At 49.2% G+C, this 22,473-nt stretch overlaps 1 protein-coding gene across 9 annotated transcripts in view; it reads left to right on the forward strand.

Annotated features, from left to right (window-relative positions):
- The first annotated feature begins 16,341 nt into the window (after positions 1–16,341).
- The window catches only part of Fbrsl1 (fibrosin like 1), an 82,732-nt gene continuing 76,600 nt past the window's right edge, over positions 16,342–22,473 (forward strand). For all 9 annotated transcript variants that reach the window (XM_057763936.1, XM_057763942.1, XM_057763941.1 and 6 more), the window contains exon 1: positions 16,342–16,963. In XM_057763936.1, the coding sequence (XP_057619919.1) occupies positions 16,685–16,963 (279 nt within the window). In that variant the 5' untranslated portion in view covers positions 16,342–16,684. The remainder of the gene's footprint in view (positions 16,964–22,473) is intronic.

Here is a 22,473-nt window from a genome sequence, read left to right on the forward strand (position 1 = left end):
GCTCAGGGATTAAGAGCACTGACTGCTCTTTCAGAGGAGCCGGGTTCAATTTTTAGCACCCACAACCTTCTGTAACTCTAGTCCCAGGGGATCTGACACCTTCTTATGACCTCCATAGTCAATAGGCACACATGTGGTACACAGACATATATAGCCAGACAAAACATCCATATATGCACATAGAAAAAAATAATAATACTCAAAGCCTGCCTAGAGCAGGGCCAGACACACATTGGGTTTACAGTCCACATTTACTATATAAATATGTGACTGTGGTGGGCAAGTGGCCCTTCAGAGCCACAAAAGATTGTCGTTTCTCAAAAGATGTGCACACCACTCCCATTTTAGTTTTGTTTACCCAAGAGTGTGTTGGCACCCTCCCCCATGGACGATCACTATAGTCCTTCCATGAGTCAGTAAAACTGAAAGTAGTTAGAACCATCCCTTCCTGGCATCAAGTCCTTTGCTGTCTCACGGGCCTGCAGGTGTCATCCGCTGTGCAGTCTACAGTGACCCCATGATCTGGAAAGACAAAGGTTCCTCTATAAATACAGTGACTGCTGGGATGGTTCCATATACCTGGTGCTCTGTGTGCCTGCCTGTGCACAGGCATGGTAAACATTGGGCTGTGTGTACACATGTGTGTCCCTGTGTGTCCATGTATGTGTGTGTGGGTGTGTGAAAGCAAATGTCCATGCATGTTCATCTGTAGGAACATGTAGGAAGTCTGTGTACATATGTGAACTGTGTGCGTGCTCACATATGTATGCAGGGTGTGCACATGTGTTGGCATGTGGGTGCTGGTGTAAGCCTCATACTATGTGATCATAGCTCAAATACATCTCAAGAAACTATGCATGGCTGGATGTGGTATTAGGGTTTCTAGCGGCTCAACTTCCCTTCTCACAGCTATGGGAGAGAGTGGGAGTGAGAAGCACTGAGCTGGCTTTGGCCAAGGCAGACAGAGGAGGACACTGCTGCCAGCTGCACAGACTGCCATGGGGCCTGTTTTTCCTGTGTCTTGGCCCCATGGCAGTCTGTGCAGTTCTTTCTATAGGACTGGGGGAGGGGCACAGACAGGAGTCTCAGAGGTTAGCCAGCAGCCTTAACCTTGGGCCTTTTGGCTGGGCAGAGCACAGACTTCTTCATTTCATGTATATGTAAATATGCAATCAGCACTGGGAGGATGCACTCAGGAACCCTGTGTGGTCTGTAGTAAAGAGAAAGAGATCCAGAACTTGGAGATGAGCTCATCAAGGGTGAGGCTGGCACCAAGGGGGAAGAGCCTCGTAGATGACCTTCAGCAATCTTTTGCAGCCAGAATGAAAGGTTCCCTCCCCATATGGCACCTCTATCTGTTCTCCAAGGCACATTGACAGGCTCCATTGCTTTCCCCACACTCCCCCTCCCTATGCAAACAAGCCTTCATTAAACTCTTAAAATTATCAACACTGAAATGACCATCTGCTTCCTGCAAGGCTTGTGACTAACTCAGTATCTGTGTGACTAGATATTGCCAGACGGGAGCTGTACGACCTCCTGGGTGATCCAGGATGTTATAACCTCAGCTAAGTCTCCTGTGTGTCTCTGGGGAAGGGAATGCTATATGGAGAGGGCTCTGCAGTGCCAAGGGGAGCATGTTTGGATTAAGGCTTCATCCCAGTCCCTGGCACCCCTATACCCAAAGTGTAATGGTAAAAGTAAAATGTTGCGGATCCCAAGGGGCTGCAGCGGGCAGCAGGCATGGTGGGCCATGAGACCAAGCAGCAGGTCCCCGAGCAGGGGCAGGCAGCAGGCCCCAGAGCAGCCAGTCCCAGGCAGGGACAGCGCAGTTCCCACATCACAGGTCTCTGAAGGCAGGTGAGAGACAGATTGATAGGCATGCCATGCAGAGAGAGGTTGGATATTTATTTAGTGGGTTATGGAGGGGGAAGGGAGAAGGGGAGAAGAGGAGAGAGAGAGAGAGAGAGAGAGAGAGAGAGAGAGAGAGAGGTGGGGGGAGGAAGGGGAGAAGTGGGGAGAGGCAGAAGCTGTCTCTTTGAGAGGGAGACAGAAAAGGAAGGGACTCAGGCTGGAAGCTGAAGATCAGCCTGCCTCAGCAGACTAGGGAGGGAGTGGGTGAGGCTTGGATCTTAAAGAGACAGGACAGACCATTAAACAAAGAGTCTGTGCCAGGCGCACGCCTTTAATCCCAGCACTTGGGAGGCAGAGGCAGGCGGATCTCTGTGAGTTTGAGGACAGCCTGGTCTACAAGAGCTAGTGCCAGGACAGGCTCCAAAGCTACAGAGAAACCTTGTCTCGAAAAACTAAAAAATAATAATAATAATAATAATAATAATAATAATAATAAATAAACAAAGAGTCTGTAATATCTGGGTAGAAAGTTCCATCCTGAGCCCCCTCACCTGGGAGTTGCCTCAGTCCAGACTCCACCTCTGTAAAAGCCCACCAAACAGTGACCCCCTCCCCAGAGATGCTCAAACCACTCCCACAGGGTATTGAAACTCCCCCCCCAGAACAAACATGTGGTTTTCCTGTCTTCCTTCCCCATTTCCACCCCTGGGGGACTGGAAGGCCACCCATGAGTGTTAGTATCCATTAAACCTGGGCTTTTTCTAATTCGGTTTGATTCAGATTATTGCATTGGCAGAGAGGTTTATTGGGCCGCAGAAACTTTTCAATAATGACCCCAGGTGTTCTGCTACCCCAGAATCAGAACTCCCGAAGTCATTAGTCACAATGGAAGCCTGGGGCTTAGGGGCAAAACATGGCTGGCCTTTCTCCTTACTCACATCTCGAGTTCCTCCCTGCCCTTGCTTGCAGGAGCAGTTCCCTGAGCTGTCTGTCCACTGCCCACCCCTTCACTCCATAAACCCATCACTCCCACACCCTTTACTTGGTTCAGGTCTTGGCCTCATTCCCTGCTAAGCTGACCCAGGCTGGCACCCCAGTCCCCAGGAATAGCCTATAGGTACTTATATAGAATAAATTATGTTCTTAAACAGGTTGGAGGGCTGGGGGCACAGTTCAATTGGGAGAGTGTTTGCCTCGCATGGTTTCTGCCTCCACACACATAAACTAGGTGTGGTGGTACCTGCCTGTAATCTCACTTCTTGATAGACATAGGCCAGAAGATCAAAAGTTCGAGGTCATTTTTAGTTATATAGTATTGACTTCAACTGGGCTATAAGAAATCCTGCCTTAAAAAACAAACAAATTTTTTAAAATGTGTTAGAGTCTTCAGCCTCTGTTCTTTGAAATATGATCTTTCCTTTCAAATGTAGTTAAGATACGAACACTGGACAAAGATTGGCCCCACATCTAGGGCCTTATAGGGAGAGCAGACACACTAGGAAACTCAAAAGAGCACAAGACAGGGGCTAGGTGAAAAGCTAAGAGATAGGCTTCCTAGCAGGAAGACCCCAAGGTAGGGCAACTCGTACTGCTTGGGTCAGGCCTCTGGCCCTAAGGGCAAGGACAAACAGGTCCCTGAGGTTTTAATCACCTCCTTCAGGGCCCAACCCAGGACACTCATGCACGAGGTTTTTTTTCTAGGATTCAGGGCAGGCACTGGGCCACAACGGGCAGAGGACACATGCTGTGCTCTGAAGTTGCTTCTGGCAAGCCTGTGTAGCGCTGGAGATGAATCAGTAGCAAAGGCAGCAGGAGCAGAGAGGAGGAACATTAAGCAAGGATTACTAAAGGAAGAAGATTAGATACTTGCAGCATCTCCAGAACAAGCAGGATCTGGAAGACTCTCCGTGTAGGGTAAAAGGGACAACTGGAGCAGGAAATCAACCAATCACCGAGCACCCTGACTCTGAACCCAGAGCCGGTGAAAGAAACACACCCTAGATCTGAGACCTGAGCCAGGGAGAGAAACATCTTTATCCCTGAACCCAGGACCAAAGAAACATTCCCAGACTCTGAAACTAGTGTCAAAGAAACCCACTTTGTCCCTAGAATCAGAGCCAGCGAAAGAAATATGCCCTGCTCCTAAGATTAGAGTCAAAAGGCTAAAAAAGACCAGTGAAAGAAACACGATTTGACCATGAAATCAGAGTCATCTGGGCCCCACCAACTGACCTAACCAATCCCTCTTCTCCCCGGGAAAACTCTGCCCCTAAGAAGCCCTATATAAGCCTCTCTGCTTGTTCAGTTAGAGGCCCCATTTATCCCTCCCTGGTAGAGGCAGCCACTCTCCTGGACTCCTCCTTCTCAAACAAATCTCTTTCTCAAAAGAGTCTTGGGTAAAGATCTTCATTCCCTGGCGCAGAATAGAAGAACCTGGCTAGGATACCCTGGGGGGGGGGGGGGGGGTGAGCAAGGCAGAGCGGAACAGAAGAACCTTGCTCAAAGCTCCCTAAAGGGGACTGAGCAAGGCTGAGCAGAAAAAGTAAAAAGAGTAAGAAGAGGAGATTGCTACATTCTGCAGGGACTTTCCCTTTAACAGAGTGTTAGGCCAGAGAAGATAGCTCTGCTTGGCCGTTCCCTTAAGGAAGCAGAGCAGAGCTCCCAGCTGTAGCCGCTCGGCTCTCCAGGAAAAGAGCAGGATAGTTATATCCTGTAGGGGAATCATCCCCCACTGCACCCCAGCTTCAGGTAGCCTGGCTTTCCCAAAGGTCTCTGCAGCTCCACAGCTGTAACACATTCCCCTACACTCTGGGATCATGGATACCCAGGAATGGGTCCGGGATGGCAAACTGTGTATGCCAACCCATCACATCCCTTCTGGTTTTGTTCCTGCTTTCATTCAAGACCCACTGTGCACTCAGCACTGCTTCCAGGAAGGCAGGAGAGCTCACAAGGCTGACTATGATCCCAGAGAGTCAGAAAGTGCACAAAATTCATAGCTACATTGAATGGGTCTACTTTGTTTGCTGGTAAGAAGTGCTCAAGAGGGAGCTGAGGTTGGAGGAAGTGCCATGTAATCCAGGCACTATGGATGGGGTCGCAAGTGAAGAGGGGACACCATTGTCTTTAAACCCCAAGTTGTGAGAAGCAAAGGATGGATCCTCTTCTTCTGGGCAGCCAGAGCTATTGTGGGTTTAACTGGAGGCCCAGGGGCTGGAGAGATGGCTCAGAGGTTAAGAGGTCCTGAGTTCAATTCCCAGCAACCACATGTGGCTCACAACCATCTGTAATGAGATCTGGCGCCCTCTTCTGGTGTGCGGGCATACATCGAGGCAGAATATTGTATACATAATAAATAAATAAATCTTGCCGGGCGATGGTGGCGCACGCCTTTAATCCCAGCACTCGGGAGGCAGAGGCAGGCAGATTTCTGTGAGTTCGAGACCAGCCTGGTCTACAGAGCTAGTTCCAGGACAGGCTCCAAAGCCACAGAGAAACCCTGTCTTGAAAAAAAAAAAAAAAAAAAAAAAAAAAAAAAAAAAACTGGAGGCCCACCACAGGGAACAGAATCAGTCCTTGTTGTGGATCTCCCCAGTGCTATTACTGCCCTGCTCAAGGGTAGCTCTGGACATAGGCATGGACCTGAGGAGCAAGATGCAAAGCTATGACCCTGGCTTAGCCCTCACAGCCTCTGTCCCAAGGAGCTACACTAAAGGAAGACCCTAGCAGGCCACTTTGACTGCCCCAGTCATCACCTGGTTCTGTGTACGCCCTGGGCCTCTTGGTTCCCCCCCCCCAGGAACCCAGGACACCTTCCTGTTCAAAGTGTCCTAGGTGTCCTCTCTGGGTCACTCTTGAGGAACAGGGCCATGGTTGCCAAGGGAACTAGACCTAGGTTTCCTACAGCTTATCTTGACCAAGGAACATCCAGAGACAGAACCCAAGGGCAGCAGGAAAAATGGGAACAAACATTTGAACTCTGGCTAGAGAGTAGCTAGCAGCCTTCATCCCGGACAGTATATCTCTTTAAAAGACAAGCAGGTCATCTTGAGGGATAATGAGGCTATCGTAGCAACACCCCCCACCACTGTGTCTCAGCCTTCCCAGAACAGGCTTACAAGCTCTGCCTGCTACCAGGCCGGGCCACTAGGTAGATGACAAAGTAAGTGCCTACTGCACTAGGGTGGAACCCAGAGCAGGTTCTGGGAGGAGGCCCTTTCCACATGGTGCCAATCTCAGGATGCTCCGTTTTCATTGGAAATGAGAGCAAGCACTAACATCTGGGATCGAGTACTCTGCTGATCACCTGGGCTAATGTATGGGACCGTGAGAGACCTGTTCTCTAGAGGAACAGACCCAATAGGCTGAATGTTATTACAAAGGAGGTTTACTGAATTGATTTACACAATTGGAGGCCCAGGAGGCTCTGTATGAAGCTTGGCAGTGGACCAATGGCTGAGAGGTCTCTTTAAGGTCCATCAGCAGGTCCCTATAGGCTACAGTGGGAGGGCTTGCTGCTATCTGCAGATACTAGTCCCTACTGCTGTCCTTAGACGGGAGTGACATGATCAATTTTTGTTTTCTAGTTTTTTGGAGACAGGATTTCTCTGTATCTTTGTAGTTTCTCTTGTAGACCAGGCTGGCCTCGAACTCACAGAGATCAGTCTGCCTCTGCCTCCTGAGTGCTGGATTAAAAAATGTATGCCTCCACCACCCGGCACAAAGAAGTCTTATCCTAGGGAAATTGGGCAGGACGTCTACATATATTCCACTAAAATCTTCCTGGAGAGAGAAGAGCCTTTCTCTGGCTTTCCCCTTAACCTTTAAAAAAAAGACTCACCTTTATTTATGTATATGTATGTGTATATGCCACATGAATGTCTGCAGAGTTTAGAAGAGAGTTTTGTCAGATCTTCTCGAACTGAGTTACAGACAGTTGTGACTTAGGTGCTGGACATTGAATTTAGGCCCTCTGGACAGGCAAAAAACTCACTGTGTCTCTAGCTCCTTTCCCTTAATAGGACAGGGGGCAGAAGCTCTGACCCAGGACCACCCCTGGGGGATATGGAGGCAGCCCATGCAGACACATTACATCAGTCAGGAAAGCTCTGCTGTTTTCTGTAACAAGCAGCCCCTGTCTAGCACTTGCATCAAAAGGTCACTCCTCACATTCCATGTCTTCTATGGTCACCAGGGCTCTGAGCCGTATCATCTTTGTACCTGGAACTAAGCCATTGCCTGTCTTGTCTCTTGTCAGGGAATCAAGAATGCTCTGTGAACAATTCTCAACCCTGGGACCTGATTGGTGGTTTCTATACCATCAGTTCTTCTCTCAGCCAGATCTCTTGCCCCAGGGAGGGACAATCAATGTTCGAGAACAGTGGCATGGTCTCCCACACAGAGCTGAGAGCACACACAGAAACAGAGAAACAGAAGCAAAGAGATCAATGCAGCTTGTTGGCCACAATTTGCATCATAGCTATGCACAGAGAGAGCTAGAATCCTATTGTTTTAGGCATTCAAAGTCAGAAGAGACTCAGTGATCTCAGTGGAGGCTTACTGCTCTGGGTTTTAGTCCCCAGCACTTGGTCACTATTGTTATCCCCGGCTTCCAGAAGCAGTGAATATGAGCAGCAGCAGTCAATGCTGCTAGAATTTCAACTCCCGAATAAGCCTGGAAACTGGGACCTTCAGTTCCTACATCCAGAAGCTAATTATACAACAGTTGGGCCTAGAGGTTGGGCTTTCTTGGCCTTTAAGTTTAGCAGCTCCTTGGAACTCTTGTAAAAACATCTCTAGTTTCTCACGACTGTAAGTCTGAGTTTCTTATCTCCAATACTGTACAGTTTTTTTTTTCCTGTCTCCAACACCTCTGCTCCTGTCATTTCTGTTAAAACTCAGAGATCAGACTGCCCCTGCTCACAGGTGCTAGGATTGAAGGCATGGTGGCGCACATCTTTAATACTGGCATGGGAAGCAGAGGCAGGAGTATCTTTGTGAGTTGAGGCCAGCTCAGTTTATATAGTAGCAATTTCCAGGACAGCCAGGAGTACATAGAGAAACCATGTCTCAAGAAAACAAAACAAACAGAACGTATGTGCCACCATACCTGGTCCACCACACTCAACTTTATACAGCGCTAGAGAGCAAGTCCAGAGGCTTGTGCATGCCAGCTAAACACTCTGTTAACTGACCTAGATCCCTAGTCTCCAGTTTTCTTATTGTTTCTAACATAAAATGTGTTAAATTGTGTTTGAATGTTTTTGGTTTTTTTGTTTGTTTTGGTGAAGAATACACTTTCTTCTGGCTCCTGGCCACTTTTACTTTGTGTCATACTGTACTATGGTGTCCCTATTCTGTCTGACTGTCTTACAAAGCTACCTTCTTTGGAGTTCAAGCCCAGCCTAGACTATATGATAATCTGTCGAAGAAAAAAAAAACAAGCAGCCTGGTGGTGGTGGCATTGCCTTTAGTCCTAGCACTCAGGAGGCAGAGACAGGCAGATCTCTGAGAATTTGAGGACAACCTGGTGAACAGAGTGAGTTCCAGGACAGCCAGGGCTACACAAAGAAACCCTGTCTGAAGAAACCAAAAACAACAATAATAACCAACACACACACACACACACACCAAACAAACAACCCAAAGTGGAGGCTGGAGAGACAGCTCAGCAGTAAAAGCCCTGGCTGTTCTCCCAAAGGTCCTAAGTTCAGTTCTCAGGCCCCACATGGTGACTTACAACTGTCTATAACTATAGTCCCATGAATTCCAATGCCCTTTTCTGGTGTTCAGACATATATGAAGACAAAACACCTGACGGGTGTTCTGTATTTTGAGGACAATCAAAGAAAGAGAGGGTTACTCCAAGATGAATTTTAGGCTCTCTGACGGCAGGGGAGAACATCTGATAAACACCCAAATAAATAAATAAACATATAATCCGTAAAGATCACACACAAGCATACAAAACAAAAACAAAACCCAAACAATACCTCTCAAACAAACAGAAAGCTTGAAGTGAGAAAGCCTGGAAGAAGAAACATCAAAGCCAGCTGGTGTCTGATAAGCAGCCCGACTTGAAACCAGGCAGAGGCCAAACTCTCACGGTAATCATTTTTGGTTTTCTGGGGTGGGGGTTGTTTGTTTGTTTGTTTTCCTGAGACTGGTTTTTCTGTGTAGTCCTGGCTGTTCTGAAATTCACTCACTGGAGATTGACCTACCTCTGCCTCCTGAGTGCTGGAATTAAAGGTGTGCACCCCACGACCAGTCAGTTTTCTATTATTTTTAGTCATTTAGACCATTTCCCCAGTCTGTCCTCATTTTTACAAGCTATGTGCACAGGCCATACTAGGAGTTCAGGCTCAGGAAGCTGCAAGCGACTGCCCACAGTTTTGTTTTGTTTGTCTTTCATGCAAGCTCTGACATCTCTCACCCCTGCATCCAGAACTGGGCTCTTTCACAGAGCCAAGGGTTTTTCACAAGTTTATGAAGGTTTGCCCTTGGCTCTTAGTGAGCTTGGTGTTTGATGATAAGCATCACCTCAGCTCCCTAACACCCCTTTATACAAAATGTCTAGATTGTTTGGCTGGGGGCTTCACCCCAGCTCCTGGCATAAGCTCCCTCCCCTGGTTGTTGCCTGAATCCAAACTCCACCTCCAAGAAAGCCCACCAAATGGTAACCCCTCCCCAGGGAAAGTCAAGACCACGCCCACAGGCTATTTAACACCCCCCCCCCCAGAATGAACATGTGGTCTCCGGGTTTCACATGGTCTCCCCCTTCTCTCCCTCTTCCCTTCTCCATGTTTCCCCAGGGCCACGCAGGAGCACTCCATTAAACATGGGCATCTTTAATTTGGTCTGTTAGTCTGGCTGGAATAATTTGTTTCAGCAGAGAGGTTTGTTGGCCAAGAAAGAAAATACTTAACACTTGGGTCTGGTGACGAGAGGAGGCAGTGCTGCTGGGAGAAAGGCTATGTGGATGGTGTGGGAAGTGTAGTGATAGTTTGGTTGTGTTTTAAGAAATAAAGCTTGCCTGAAGATCAGAGTGCAGAGTTAAGTCACTAGAGGCCAGGCGGTGGTGGCTCACACCTTTAGTCCTAGTATTTGGGAGTACTACACCTTTAATCCCAGCACTAGTGAGGTGGAGACAGGAAGGGGTATAGCTGGGTGGAGAGAGTAATGTAGGTGGAAGGAGACAAGAGCTCAGATACAGTTTGAGAATGCAGTCTAAGGACTCAATCTGAAGACAGGATCGCCCTTTTGGTCTGGGGATTTGGTAGAAGTAAAAGGTCTCTTTGATGGCTGCTGCACTGCTCTGATCCTTCAGCTTTCATCCTCTAAAATCTGACTCTGGGTTTTTCTTATTAATACCTATTAGAATTCGTACTACAGGGAAATGACACCTGTTAGCCCCGTAGAGGACTTCGGAAGGAACCACTTGAGCTTCAGGATGGATAGGTACTGGGCTGTCCCTGCAAGAGGCTGCCTATACTGGTATCCATAGGCAATAGCTAGTCCTCAAGACAACACAGTGTCCATCTGTTCCCACCTCTATGACAAAAGGAGGTCTGCATGCTCATGGCCCAAGAAGTCAGAATTAGAAACTGATGGTTGTAGAGAGCTGCGTGGAGCTGCACCTGATGGCAATATGTAGAGAGCTGCGTGGAGTCGCACCTGATGTTGCTGGCTCCCACCCTCCACGATCCCGAAAGCGAGTGCTCTCTGTGATAATCAACTCCTAATATCAACTAGGCCTGACTTATGCTATTATCACGCAATGATTGTCAGCTGCTTGCATATGCGTGGACCTATCGGCAGTGCCCAACTGGCAATCCGGGGTTGGCGGCCCAGGCCTACTTAAGGGCTGGGAGAGGAAGGAGAGAGAGAGAGAGAGAGAGAAGGAGAAGGAGAAAGATTGCTGTGAATAAGATCCTAAATAAACTGCTTAGCAAGAAGAGCTCCGGTGTTGCGTCCTTCTTGCTGGCCGAGGGGGGATCGCGACAGATTGTGATCAGGTATCCCCATGAGCCTCTCTGGGCTATAAAATGAACTATTCCATCCCTCTTCCAGCTTTGCTGAGTGCACACAAATTGTTCAGGTGCCTGACACTGACCTATAGACACCACGAATGTCTTTTCTGTTCAACCAGACCCAGAGTCAAGCTCTAAGCAACAGTGGTGCTTTTGTGGAACTATTCAAAGAGGGAGGGCTTCATGCCAAGGAGCCACAGACCTGAAACCGGAAGGTCATGCCTGAACCCAGGAAAAGGTGGAAAAGCTTAACAGGAGCCAGCAAGGGGGGCCACTAAGGATGGCTGGACTGAGTTCCAGAGACAGGACAAATAACCAGCAGTCTGGACCTCCTGAATGGGCACACTGCAACCATGTCCAGTGCTGTACTTCCTCTTTCTACACTGCAGCTTTGCAGGACCAAGCTGCCGTCATTAGAGCACAAGGCCTGCAGGAGACACCCCATGTAAAGCTAAAAGCCCTCCCCTCCACTCTGTGTTCTGAAAAAAAAAAAAACAAACCACTCTGTCCACCCGTTAAAGTTCAGCCCCTCCAGGCAGCCTCCAGCCCAGTGAGCAAGAAAACAGCAGCTGAAAGTTGGGTGTGGTAGCACATGCTTGTAATTCCAGCACTTAAGAAGTTGAGGCAGGAGGATTGCCAAGAGTTTTAGGTCAGCCTAGGTCACACAGTGAGACCCTGTCTCAAAAACAAACAACAGCTGAGCTGGATGTGGTGGCTCACTCCCAGATTCCCAGCACTAGGGAGTATAGCCTGGACTATACTATATATAGTGAGTTCTAGGCCACCCTATCCCAAACAATGTAAAGTAACAACCAACTGCCTAAGTATCAACCATAAGCCTCCGGGCTGTGCTAGGGAGGGTGGTGGATCTCTGTGAGTTCAAGATCAGCCTGGTCCACAGAGTTCTAGTACCACCAGGGCTGCACAGAGAAAAACAACAACAAAAAAGGAAAGAAAGAAAGAAAGAAAGAAAGAAAGAAAGAAAGAAAGAAAGAAAGAAAGAAAGAAAGAAAGAAAGAAAGAAAGAGAAGAAACAAGCAGGCTTCTAAACCATAAAAATACTAAACTGTGCAGACCCACGCAGGCCCTGTGAGTGCTGCCTCAGTCTCTGTGAATTCATATGACTTTGGTTGTGTTATTTTAGAGGGCTTTGCTTTCTTGGTGTCCTCCATCTCCTTGGGTTCTTACACTGTTCTCACCTCCTCTTCCTTTGAATTCCTTGAGCACTGAAGGGAGGAATTTGATAGAAACATCCCATTTAGGGCTAAGTGTTCCAAGGTCTCTAACTCTCTGCATAAAGCCTGCCTGTGGGTTTGATTTGTTCTCAGCCGCTGCAGGAGGAAGCGGTCACTCAAGTAGTGTCAAACATAGGTTCTATTTTGTGGAGTGGACCTTAAGTCAAATCAGGTACTGCAATAATATACCAGGAGACACACACTGCTTAGCAGCCATCAGCAGCTTGGGGCTTGGGCTGTTCTCTAAACTCATTAGAGACCTCCACTGAGGTAGACCCCTAGCCTGCATGGGTCTGCACAGATGAGTATTTTTATGGGTTTTTTTTTTTTTTTTTCTTTTTGGTTTTTCGAGACAGGGTTTCTCTGTGGCTTTGGAGCCTGTCCTGGAACTAGCTCTGTAGACCAGGCTGGTCTCGAACTCACAGAGATCCACCTGCCTCTGCCTCCCAAGTGCTGGGATTAAAGGCGTGCGCCACCACCGCCCGGCCAGTTAAATAATTTTCATTCAAAAGAATAAAATCTGAGGCCGGGCGGTGGTGGCGCACGCCTTTAATCCCAGCACTTGGGAGGCAGAGGCAGGTGGATCTCTGTGAGTTCGAGACCAGCCTGGTCTACAAGAGCTAGTTCCAGGACAGGCTCCAAAACCACAGAGAAACCCTGTCTCGAAAAACCAAAAAAAAAAAAAAAAAAAAAACCTGAGTTGTATCTTTTACTTTGGGTGAAAATGTAGCATCCTAAACTGTCCAAAAGATTGTAAGATCACAATGTTATATTATTGCGACTTCTCTTTATAGTTAATTCACAATGAACAGCAGTAATCCTTGCACTCCTGGAGGTGGAGATGGGGAGTAGGAAGTTCAAGGTTATCCTAGGCTATAGTGGAGGTAATCGGGGGCTTGGTGTGCTTTCGTCTCAAAATCAAATCCTTTTTTAATGATTTATTTTTATTTTTTATGTGCATTGGTGTTTTGCCTGCATGTATGTTTGTAGGAGGGTATTGGATCCCCTAAAACTTCCTCTGGAAAAAGCAGTCAGTGCTCTTTTTTTTTTTTTTTTTTTTGGTTTTTCGAGATAGGGTTTCTCTGTGGTTTTGGAGCCTGTCCTGGAACTAGCTCTTGTAGACCAGGCTGGTCTCGAACTCACAGAGATCCACCTGCCTCTGCCTCCAAGCAGTCAGTGCTCTTAACCACTGAGTCATTGCCCAGCTCCTCAAAATCAAATCTTTAAGAGTTTATCAAAATGGGCCTGACAAGACCTTTACTGAAGGTAAAGAAGACCATTCCTTTAAGATACCAGAAGTCTCTTCCTGGATCTAGCTGGTTACAGATTTTCACCACTAAGCTTGCCCTCTTTTTGAAGTTCTCAACTTACAAAACCTAATGTTTTTTTTTTCCCTTTTTCATCTCCCTCTCTTCTTTCTTCAGGTAGTGATCAAAAATCTAAGCCCATTCGTCCTGCTACCCTGGGTATAGATTCTCACTCCAAAAGAAGCTCCGCACCGAGTGTAGCTGCTTGTGTACTTACACTACTGAGCCACCTTCTTACTCGATTTTCTCATTCAGCTTCCTCTTTCTGGCTGCCTCTGAGACGTACAGCTCGCCTATCCTTCTGTTTTTTCTCTCAAATCCTAGTGAAAGCTTTCTCCTGAGCATTTGTACGTGCGTCCATCTGCAAGACTAGGGACTCACAGAGTGACCCGTGTTCCCTTTTAACAGGGGGAGCTTCTGACAGCCTCAACCTTGGGAAAATAGGTCAGGATCAGAGCTGTGGGGAAATGGACAAGTGCCTGGGATAGGCGTGGGAAACAGCTGTTTTCTGAACAGTCCTTGTGCTGTTGGCTTCCGCCAGCAGAAGGATACGGTCATTACTTCCATGGGACGTGACAAAGAGGGGAAGGCATGGTGGGACAGGACCTGAGGTGAGAGGCTGGAGAAGTCTCTGGGTTAACATAGGAATACTAGCTGGTGCTCATTGTTTAACCCAGAGCTCCAGGCTAGAATATAACTCTGTGGTAGAGTGTTTACCTAGCACATGCAAGCTCCTAAGCTCAGCAGCCAACCAGTCCTGGTGGCATGGGGGAAGGTGGTTCCCAAAGTGTGGTCCCTAGATCAACAGCCCACAAATAATTCTCAAGCTTCATTCTCAAGCCTAAAGCTCAGGCACTCTGGATCAGGAGAGTGGTGAGTGTGAATGAGTGTGTGTGTGTGTGTGATAACTCCCTCCCTACTGTGATACTAATGTGCTCAAGTTTGGACAAGCTGAGTCTGAACACATCACCAAAGCACAGAGGGAAATCCAGTCCAGAGTCCACAGAGGTCTGAGAGAAAAATGAGTGTGCACGAAGGCTAGTCAAAACCAGAGTGCAGCAGCTTGAACTGCACCAAGAAACTAGGGTGAATTGCATCTGCAAATCCTTCCAAACCTGAGTGGAGACTTGGTCCTCTAGGTGGAGGTAAATGGGGCCCGTTCTAGTCCATCTTATCCCTGCCTCCCTCCTAGCTGTGTCCTGTGGGAGAAAGTCAGTGCAGATGTCTCTCCACAGCCAGCCTTCCCTGAGGAACAACTGAGCTAGAACTCCATTCCCCTAGGGAGATTGTGGCTGGTCCCTAAATTGGAAACAGATTAAAGAAGATAAAGAAAGTGAGAAGAAACCCAGGATGAAAGATCCCTAATCTGGTCTCTGGAGTCCCTGCCTTTCACTGAATTAATGCATTTGAGAAAGTAGGAGACCTAAGAAGCAAGGAAACCTTTTATTTCTAATGAAAACTTCAAAAAGTGGGTCCCAGCAGTTGTTCTACAAAAGGGTTGACATAGGGGAGAGAAACTCTATACAATGTGGAGGTGGGATGGCCTCAGGAGAAGTGTTACAAGGAGAAAGAAGGGGGCTGGAGTGAGAGCTGCTTTGGTTCTGCTGTCTTTCCAACTAGATTCTTAGCTGATTAGAAGCTAGCTGTTGAGAATTTTCATAATAAACCCTGGAATGACAGGAAGGAGACCCACCCGGAGACACCCCCACCCCCGGGGTAGGCTGGCAGGTGTACTCCCAGGTTATAAGTGAAAGAAGCGCTCCTGTGGATGGTAGGCTGTCTTCTCAGAGGCCCCAGGGGACAGCGTTGCAGAGAGCCTGTGGCCTTCTCAGGAGCCAGATGACAGGGCTTTCTCCATGTGTCTTCTTCCTGTCTGGGCCTCGAATGCTCAGGTGCAGACATGGCTCTATGTCACTTCTCACTCAATGTCTAAGCCAAGCCGTGACACCACCTGTTTCTTCGTGTCAACAGTTCCCACTTCTGAAAGAGTTATCAAGGTACCTTAGAACAAGGTTTTTGGGTAATTGCTATATGAATCAGTGACCCGCTCCATTTGCACCAGGACATTCTACTTGGGGAAGTTGTTTTCTGCTGAAGGAGGAAAACCACCATTTTGTCTAACTTCGAACTTCCTAGCGCCCATTCTTCATGTCTCCCAAGAGCTGCAGTCCCCTGGTCCTTGACTAACGACGGGGAGAGGCAGGTCCCCAAGGGAAGCATGCTTGAGGCCAGAGCGCTTTGGTTTTCAGCCGAGAACCACCTAATTTAGCTTGGAGAGCAGGGTGGGACCTCTGGATTTGAGGGCTTGCAGGTGGAGGATGGCATACACATTCCAGCACTGTGGGCCCCAAAACAGTCGGGCCTACAAACTCACGTGCTTCCATTCAGTTTGCAGGAACCTGTTGTGGGTACAGAAACCCATCACCTCCCACGTAGAGGGCGGAAGAGGCGGCGCTGACCGCCACAAACTTAGCCGCAGGTGGCCAGTTCTAGCAAGTGTGCGCTGGTCGCCGAGTAGGCGTGGTCAACAAGGCGGGGCGTGAAGGGGCGGGATCTGAGCGGGACCTGGCTCACCGCCCTGCCACAGGTGAGCGGGACTGGAAGGCAAGAGCGGGGCTTACGGGACGGAGAGCGCTCAGACTAGAGAGGTGGAGCCAGGGGAAGGGGCGTGGCCTGACTGGGGGGGCGGGATTCTGAAGAGATGTGCACAGATAGGTGTGGCCTATTGCAGGGGCGGAGCAAAGGGAAAATTCTTCTCAGGGGCGGGGCTTAATGTGAAAGGGCGCGGGGCAGCTTAGCGCAGAGCCGCCGAGTCCGGAAGGGCGGGGCCAGGGCGGGGCCAGGGTGGGGCGGAGTCGGCGGGTCAGCCTCCCCTGCTGCGCCCGCTTCCTCCGGCACTCCGGCCTGGCGGAAGTGCGTCAGTTGTTATCCGCTCCGGCCGCTGCCACTACTGTTTCTGCCTCACGATCTCGGTGATCAGGAGCTCCGCCACCCGCCGTCTTCGGTCGCCCGCCGGTCGCCATGGGTTGCGTCCCTGGGGGCCCGGTGTAGGGCTGCTGAGCGCCGGCCGCCCTCCGATGCGCCGGGCCCAGACCCGGAGTAGCAGCCCGCGCGGCGCCCGGCGCTGAGCGTCCGTGCCCGGCATGCCCGCCCCGGCCCCGAGCCCGCCCCGGCCCCGAGCCCGCGCGGCGCCTTCCCAGCCCGGCGGCGCGGCGTAGCAGGCGGCGCGGGGCGCCAAGGTCACAGCCGCGGCGCCGCCATGGAGGCCAAGGTCCGGCCGAGCCGGCGTTCGCGCGCGCAGAGAGACCGCGGCCGGCGTCGGGAAGACGCCCGCGCGCAGAGCCCGTCGTCGGGCGACGAGCCGGAGCCCAGTCCTGGCAAGGAGAACGCGGGAGTCCGCGGCGCGCCGTCTCAGCGCCCTACGCCCCTGCGCGCAGCGCGCCCCCCGCGGCGCCGTCGCCGCGAGTCCAGCTCGCAGGAGGAGGAGGTTATTGACGGCTTTGCTATAGCCAGCTTCAGCACCCTGGAGGCCCTGGAGGTAGGTGGGCGCGAAAGTCGGACCGGGGACCAAGGAAACCTACCCGAACGCCGCCTGCCAATGAGAGGACCCGGAGTGAGGGGTGTGTGGGAGGACTTAAATCACGCCGCCCAAGCCGATTTTGCAGTAGTTGTTACTTGTTGCCAAGTTACCGCTGTGTTCTGGACTGACTGAGGAGTTGGGCAGTTTGGGGCCTCAGGAGGCAGCGACGATAAGGTGGACACTTGGGATTCTTTCTGTTCGGTGTTCTCTTAAGGGTTGTTTGGAGGGGACAGGGAGTAAACTGGCAAACCCTTCTTGGTGATGACTGATTATTGCTTGGGGAGAAGTAATAAGTCTACTAAAAATGCTACCTATCTGACTGTGAGTTATCATGTACAGTATTTGCTGAGCACAGTATCCTTTCTCCCTGAACTCATGTTAGTAGAGAAGGAAGCGAGACACTTCAAGAGAAATGGCCAACCAGTGAGTGAGTGGGTGGGTGAATGGGTAGCCACTGTGTCTCTGGAACGCAAGTAGTTGGAAATGCTGGTCAGGCCTTCAGGGCACCAGCAGAACCTTCAAAGGCCCTATTCACCCCTAGGAATGCAGAGATCTCCATCTAGGTGAGCACTCCTGGAACCACTTCTCAGTCTGCTGGGCTGTGGTCCCAGGGATCACTCTGTAGCTCTTGTCACTTCTGCCCTGACTGACAATCGGGGATTCCCCAGTCTCCGGCGAAGCTTTGGGAAAGGGGTGTTAGTCATTGCAGGTCTCTAAAGGGAGGGAGTTCCCACCAAGCTCATACCCTAATTTTGGGGTCTGCCGGGTCTGTAGAGAGCTGAGGGTCCCACAGTGATGGCTATTATGAGTCGCCCTGGGAAGGGTTTGTCTCAGATGCCTATAAATGATTGCAGCAGAATCATACCTTGTGCTGAGCTCAGTGGTCTTCTGGGGAACATGAGAAGAGTTCTGGGCCCAAGTCAGGGTTCCCAAGCTAGGTGATTTCATGGGGTGTAGTTGTATTGTGTCTGGTACTGATGTACAGGATTTTGTGCCTGATGTTGGGGTTTCTGCCTTGGTGGTGATAATGACACAGCCAAACACTGCACTAAAACCCCTACATTGCAGCCGTAGTACCACATGCTTGAGATAGGTAATCTCATCTTCCACCTTGCCACACCTGTGTCTGCTGCCGGGCCCAGAAAGAGCCTGCACATCCATTTGGCCTTTACCCCCGTTTCTTCTCTAGCACATAAGCCTCTTTTGGGTCTTAGGTTTTGCAGTCTTGGTTTAAGTGCTCTGTCTGCCTGTGTCCTGTTCGGTGCTGTTACAGCGTAGCCCTGCTGTCTGTTTAAGATCTCAAGTAGGGATTTCTTTTCTCGGGTCTCGAGTTTTGTAGGGTATTTTTAACCCATGTCTTCAGTCTTTCATTGTCCCTTTTGGTCTCACCTTTTCCCATACTTTAGAGACTGACTGGAGTGCCTGGGATTCTTCCCCTCCAAACTTATCAGTGGGAGGATTGTGCCCATGAGTTCCCAGTACCCAGAACAGAGCCACCAAGACTCAACAGTGGGGAGTGTCTTGTGAATGTCCTGTGCAGTGAGGGAGGGAGTGAAGAGAGGAATGGTCTTTCAGGAAGTCCATAGTCACTTCTTAAGGTCACACAGCACACGCGTGAGAACAGCCCGTTTGGATCTAAGTGTTTTGCCTTTCTGGGCTGTTGTAGTCTCTGGCCTTCCCCAACTCTTCTAGGCCACATATAGAGGGTTGACTTGTACAGGCTCACCAGTTTAACCCCAAGAAACTGAGAGATTATCCTGCCTCACTTTACACCTCTACACAAACTTGATACCTCATGGTAGTCTCTCTTATGACCTGAGTGTGCCTTTGGGAAGTACTTGGTTTCTGGGCAGATCACAAGGTCTAGATCGCCTCTAGAAGAGTTTTGCTGGGTCTCATTTACCAGTAAACTGTTTTCTCCTTGAGATCAGGTAATTTATAACCCCATCACCTCTAGTGATGACTAGTTCACTCTATCAGTTGTCTTTGCAGACACAAATTCATTTATCCCTTCAATGACAACCAAGCTGGGGTTGGCACAGTCTGGAAGTGTGTGTGGTCCCCCTGCTCTGCAGCCTCAAGCTGGGGGGGGGGGGGGGATGACTAGCTACATTCTCAGGATTATCAGGACTCCAGTCCAGAGGTAGAGCTTGTCTCAACAGTAACTTCCTTAGGATCCCTATGTCATGACACTGTTGAGTATCAGAGAGGCCTGCATAATCCCAAAGGCAGTTCCGTGGATGTTAATGACTTGTGAGAGGGATGGAAGAAGGTCCCGTTACCTCATTTGAGGATGCCTGTGTAGGCTCCCTATGCCAGGGCTGCCGCAGATATCGCTCTGCTAATCTTCCTTTGTTGCTGTAGGGATTGGAGCCCTTGACTCTTTTCTGTCTGTGCTGCTTCCCCGAATGCCATGGTGGTTGGCAACAGGGTGTGGGATAGCGCTTAGTGATCCACAGATTTAGACTAAGAGCCTCATGTTGGAACTGAAGGGATTCAGTTTCTCTTAACAGGTTGGGGAGTGAAGGACAGGGATCCATAGAAGCCTGGGATTTGGACACTTAGGAAAAGTAGATCTTGCCCTTCTTGTGACCCTACACCCAGCAGTGAAAAGGTGAGGAACTGTTGGTAGGGCCAGAAGTATCCCCTTCACCCAACACAAGTGCCCCAGGTCACTGAACAAGTTGTGCTGGTACCTGTATTACTAGGAAGTAGACTGAGTCCTGCGTCCAGCCTCAGGTAGACAAGCACTTTCTAGCCTTAGGGCTAAGACTCTGGGGCCAGAGAACATTTTTACTACCATCACCAAGCAGAAACCACCTGTGGTTTCATGTCATGTGATTTCGTTAATTTTTTTTTTTTTTCCCGAGACACGGTTTCTCCGTAGCTTTGGAGCCTGTCCTGGAACTAGCTCTTGTAGACCAGGCTGGCCTTGAGCTCACAAAGATCCGCCTGCCTCTGCCTCCCGAGTGCTGGGATTAAAGGCATGCGCCACCACAGCCCGGCTCATTAATTTGTTTTAAGCAACAAGTTGACTGAGGTGATTGGAAAGTCAAGCTCTTTAGAAGATGGGTGCTTCAGCTGCAGTGCTACATTCCACAGGTGTCTGCTGTTTTCTGGAGCCCCTGACTAGGGAAATAGCCTGGAACAGTTGTACCCCTACATGCGAAGGGAGGTGGTGTTTATTCACATTGGAGATAGAGACAAGTAACAACTATGTCACCTGCACATAGAAGGTTCCTCATAGTGACCACAAAGAGCTGTGCTATCTACACAGGGAAGGAGAGTGCTCATCACAGAAGACACAAAACTGGATACATAAGTGTCATTTATAGTGGGTGGGAGTTGTTCCTCACAATAGAGATGCGGCTAGGTATATGAATGGCTGTGCCATCTAAAAAGGGAGGAGGGGAATTCCCAGAGGAGACACAGCTGGATACCAGTTGTCACATACATGGAGTTGAGGGAGATTCTTCACAGTGGAGACAGCTTGGTAGAAGCTATGCTGTTTACATAGAGAGGGAGTATTATTGTTCCTCACCTCTGTGCATATGAACTGTACTTAGGACAAAAGTGGAAAGGAAAATTGCCCCAAATGCTGTGTGCTGTGGTACTTTTCTCTCTTTTGTTTCTGCATTCTCTGGTCAGTAAATGTGACTTATAATTCACAAAATATATTCATAAAACCACACTGTGTACAGAGCTGTGCTTAAGCAACTGTGAGCCCCTGGGCATGGTGGTGCATGTCTTTGATCCCAGAACTCCAGAAGCATGGGCAGGTGGATCTCTTTGAGTTCCAGGACAGCAAGAGCTATACAGAGAAACATTGTCTTAAAAAAAAATAAAACAAAAGCAAAAGACAAAAACTTGTCAGCTTAGCTGACAGCCATCAGCCTGCACTGTGACTTTTGGGAATGGCATATCGTGGGACAGTTTGGGAAGGTCTTCGCCCTGGCTGTGTTCAGGGGATTATGCCCATACCCTGCCATGCTGATGTTTGTGCATGGCTGTGGGAACTGAAACACAGACATTTAGGTGAGGAGAGGAGAGCTGTGGCAGGAGGCATTTTCCATTCACTGCCTGGCTCCCTTGGTTGATCCTGAATGAAGAGAACTTTGTTTTTTTGTTTTGTTTTGTGTTTTGTCCCCCTCCACCTGCCCCCATCTTTTTCTGCTTCTGTGAGAAAGCCATTTTCCCTAAGCTGTCCCCATTTGCTCCTAGACAGTGCTCTTGAGTTCTCATTGGGTCTTCAAGCACTTGACTCTGGTCATCTTGCTTTTATTTATAACGCTAATTTTACTATGCTGCCAGTTGATCATTTCATAGCATTCCCAGAGCCACAGATTGACGGTAGTCTTGGCGTCTTTCCTTCCCTTGTGGGTGAGGTCCCTTTAGTTTTGGTTCTGACACGCATGCTGCGCTGGTCTTGAAGCACATTCCTATGCCTTGCTGACTGAGCTTGGGTTTTGTTCTTAGGATCCAGTAACATTTCAGCTCTTATCTCTTGGGTGTCTCTGGAGCCCCATAGAGAACTGTTTATATGGAGTCCATTCCAGAATTAGCTATGAGTTTTGCTGCTGTCTTCCTGGTCTGAAGTTGTCTTGTTCTACCAGCTCTGCTGTTTGGATTGGGGGCTTTTCTCTTTTCTTGCACTCTGAGTAGCAGCTACTTCTTTTACTGGATAAAATTCTTAGGTCACAGAATCCAACCTTGTTAACTGGTGACCAGTTGGTCAGCATTGTTTGTGGTGGGGCCTGGCTTTCATGTCAAGAAGCCTTTCCAGGAGGCCCACCTATAAGCAGCAGCCAAGACCTAGAGGGATGCATGGTATAGCAGTGCCCATCTGTTAAAGCCAGGGCATGCAGCCTGGTTATAGGGTTGGGTAGTTTGGGAGGGGCCTAGTCTACTCAAATCCCTTGCAAGCTGCCCCCTCCATCTACACTCATCTTAGCACCCCTCCGTTCAGATTCCATAGTCACTTGACAACTTCCTTGTTCCCTTCTGTGACCTACCTGTTCCTGCCAAGATGATCCAGGCTTAAATCCAGGCCCAATGTTAGCCTCCAGCTCTTCCACTCGCCGGATCCCCAACTGCTACTAGGTGTGTTAGAACCCCTGATACCGACATGTGCTTGGGTGTGGTTATGCCTCCAGCTTTGGATGGGGTAGAAGGGATATGATGGAAGCTGTGTATTGTGTATAGGGTAGAGTAGAAGATATGAAACTAGTCAGAATATTACAGTGGAGTGGCAGGTGCCTGGCATGTTCTACCTGAGTAGTTAAAAAAGGAAAGTGTACCAGCTAGGTACTAGTGTTCCTCAGCACAACATGAGCTGTTCTGTGTGGTTTCTATGGAGAGCTGGTATGGAGAGCTATTGGCTTTGTGGTTTCATGCTGGGTACAGAGCTTTCTAGCTCGGGCAGGTGTCTTGCCGTTAGTTGGAGCATGTGTGGTGCATGCAGTTGTGTA

The sequence above is a fragment of the Chionomys nivalis genome, chromosome 3 (genome assembly GCF_950005125.1).
Source record: "Chionomys nivalis chromosome 3, mChiNiv1.1, whole genome shotgun sequence".
NCBI lineage: Eukaryota > Metazoa > Chordata > Mammalia > Rodentia > Cricetidae > Chionomys > Chionomys nivalis.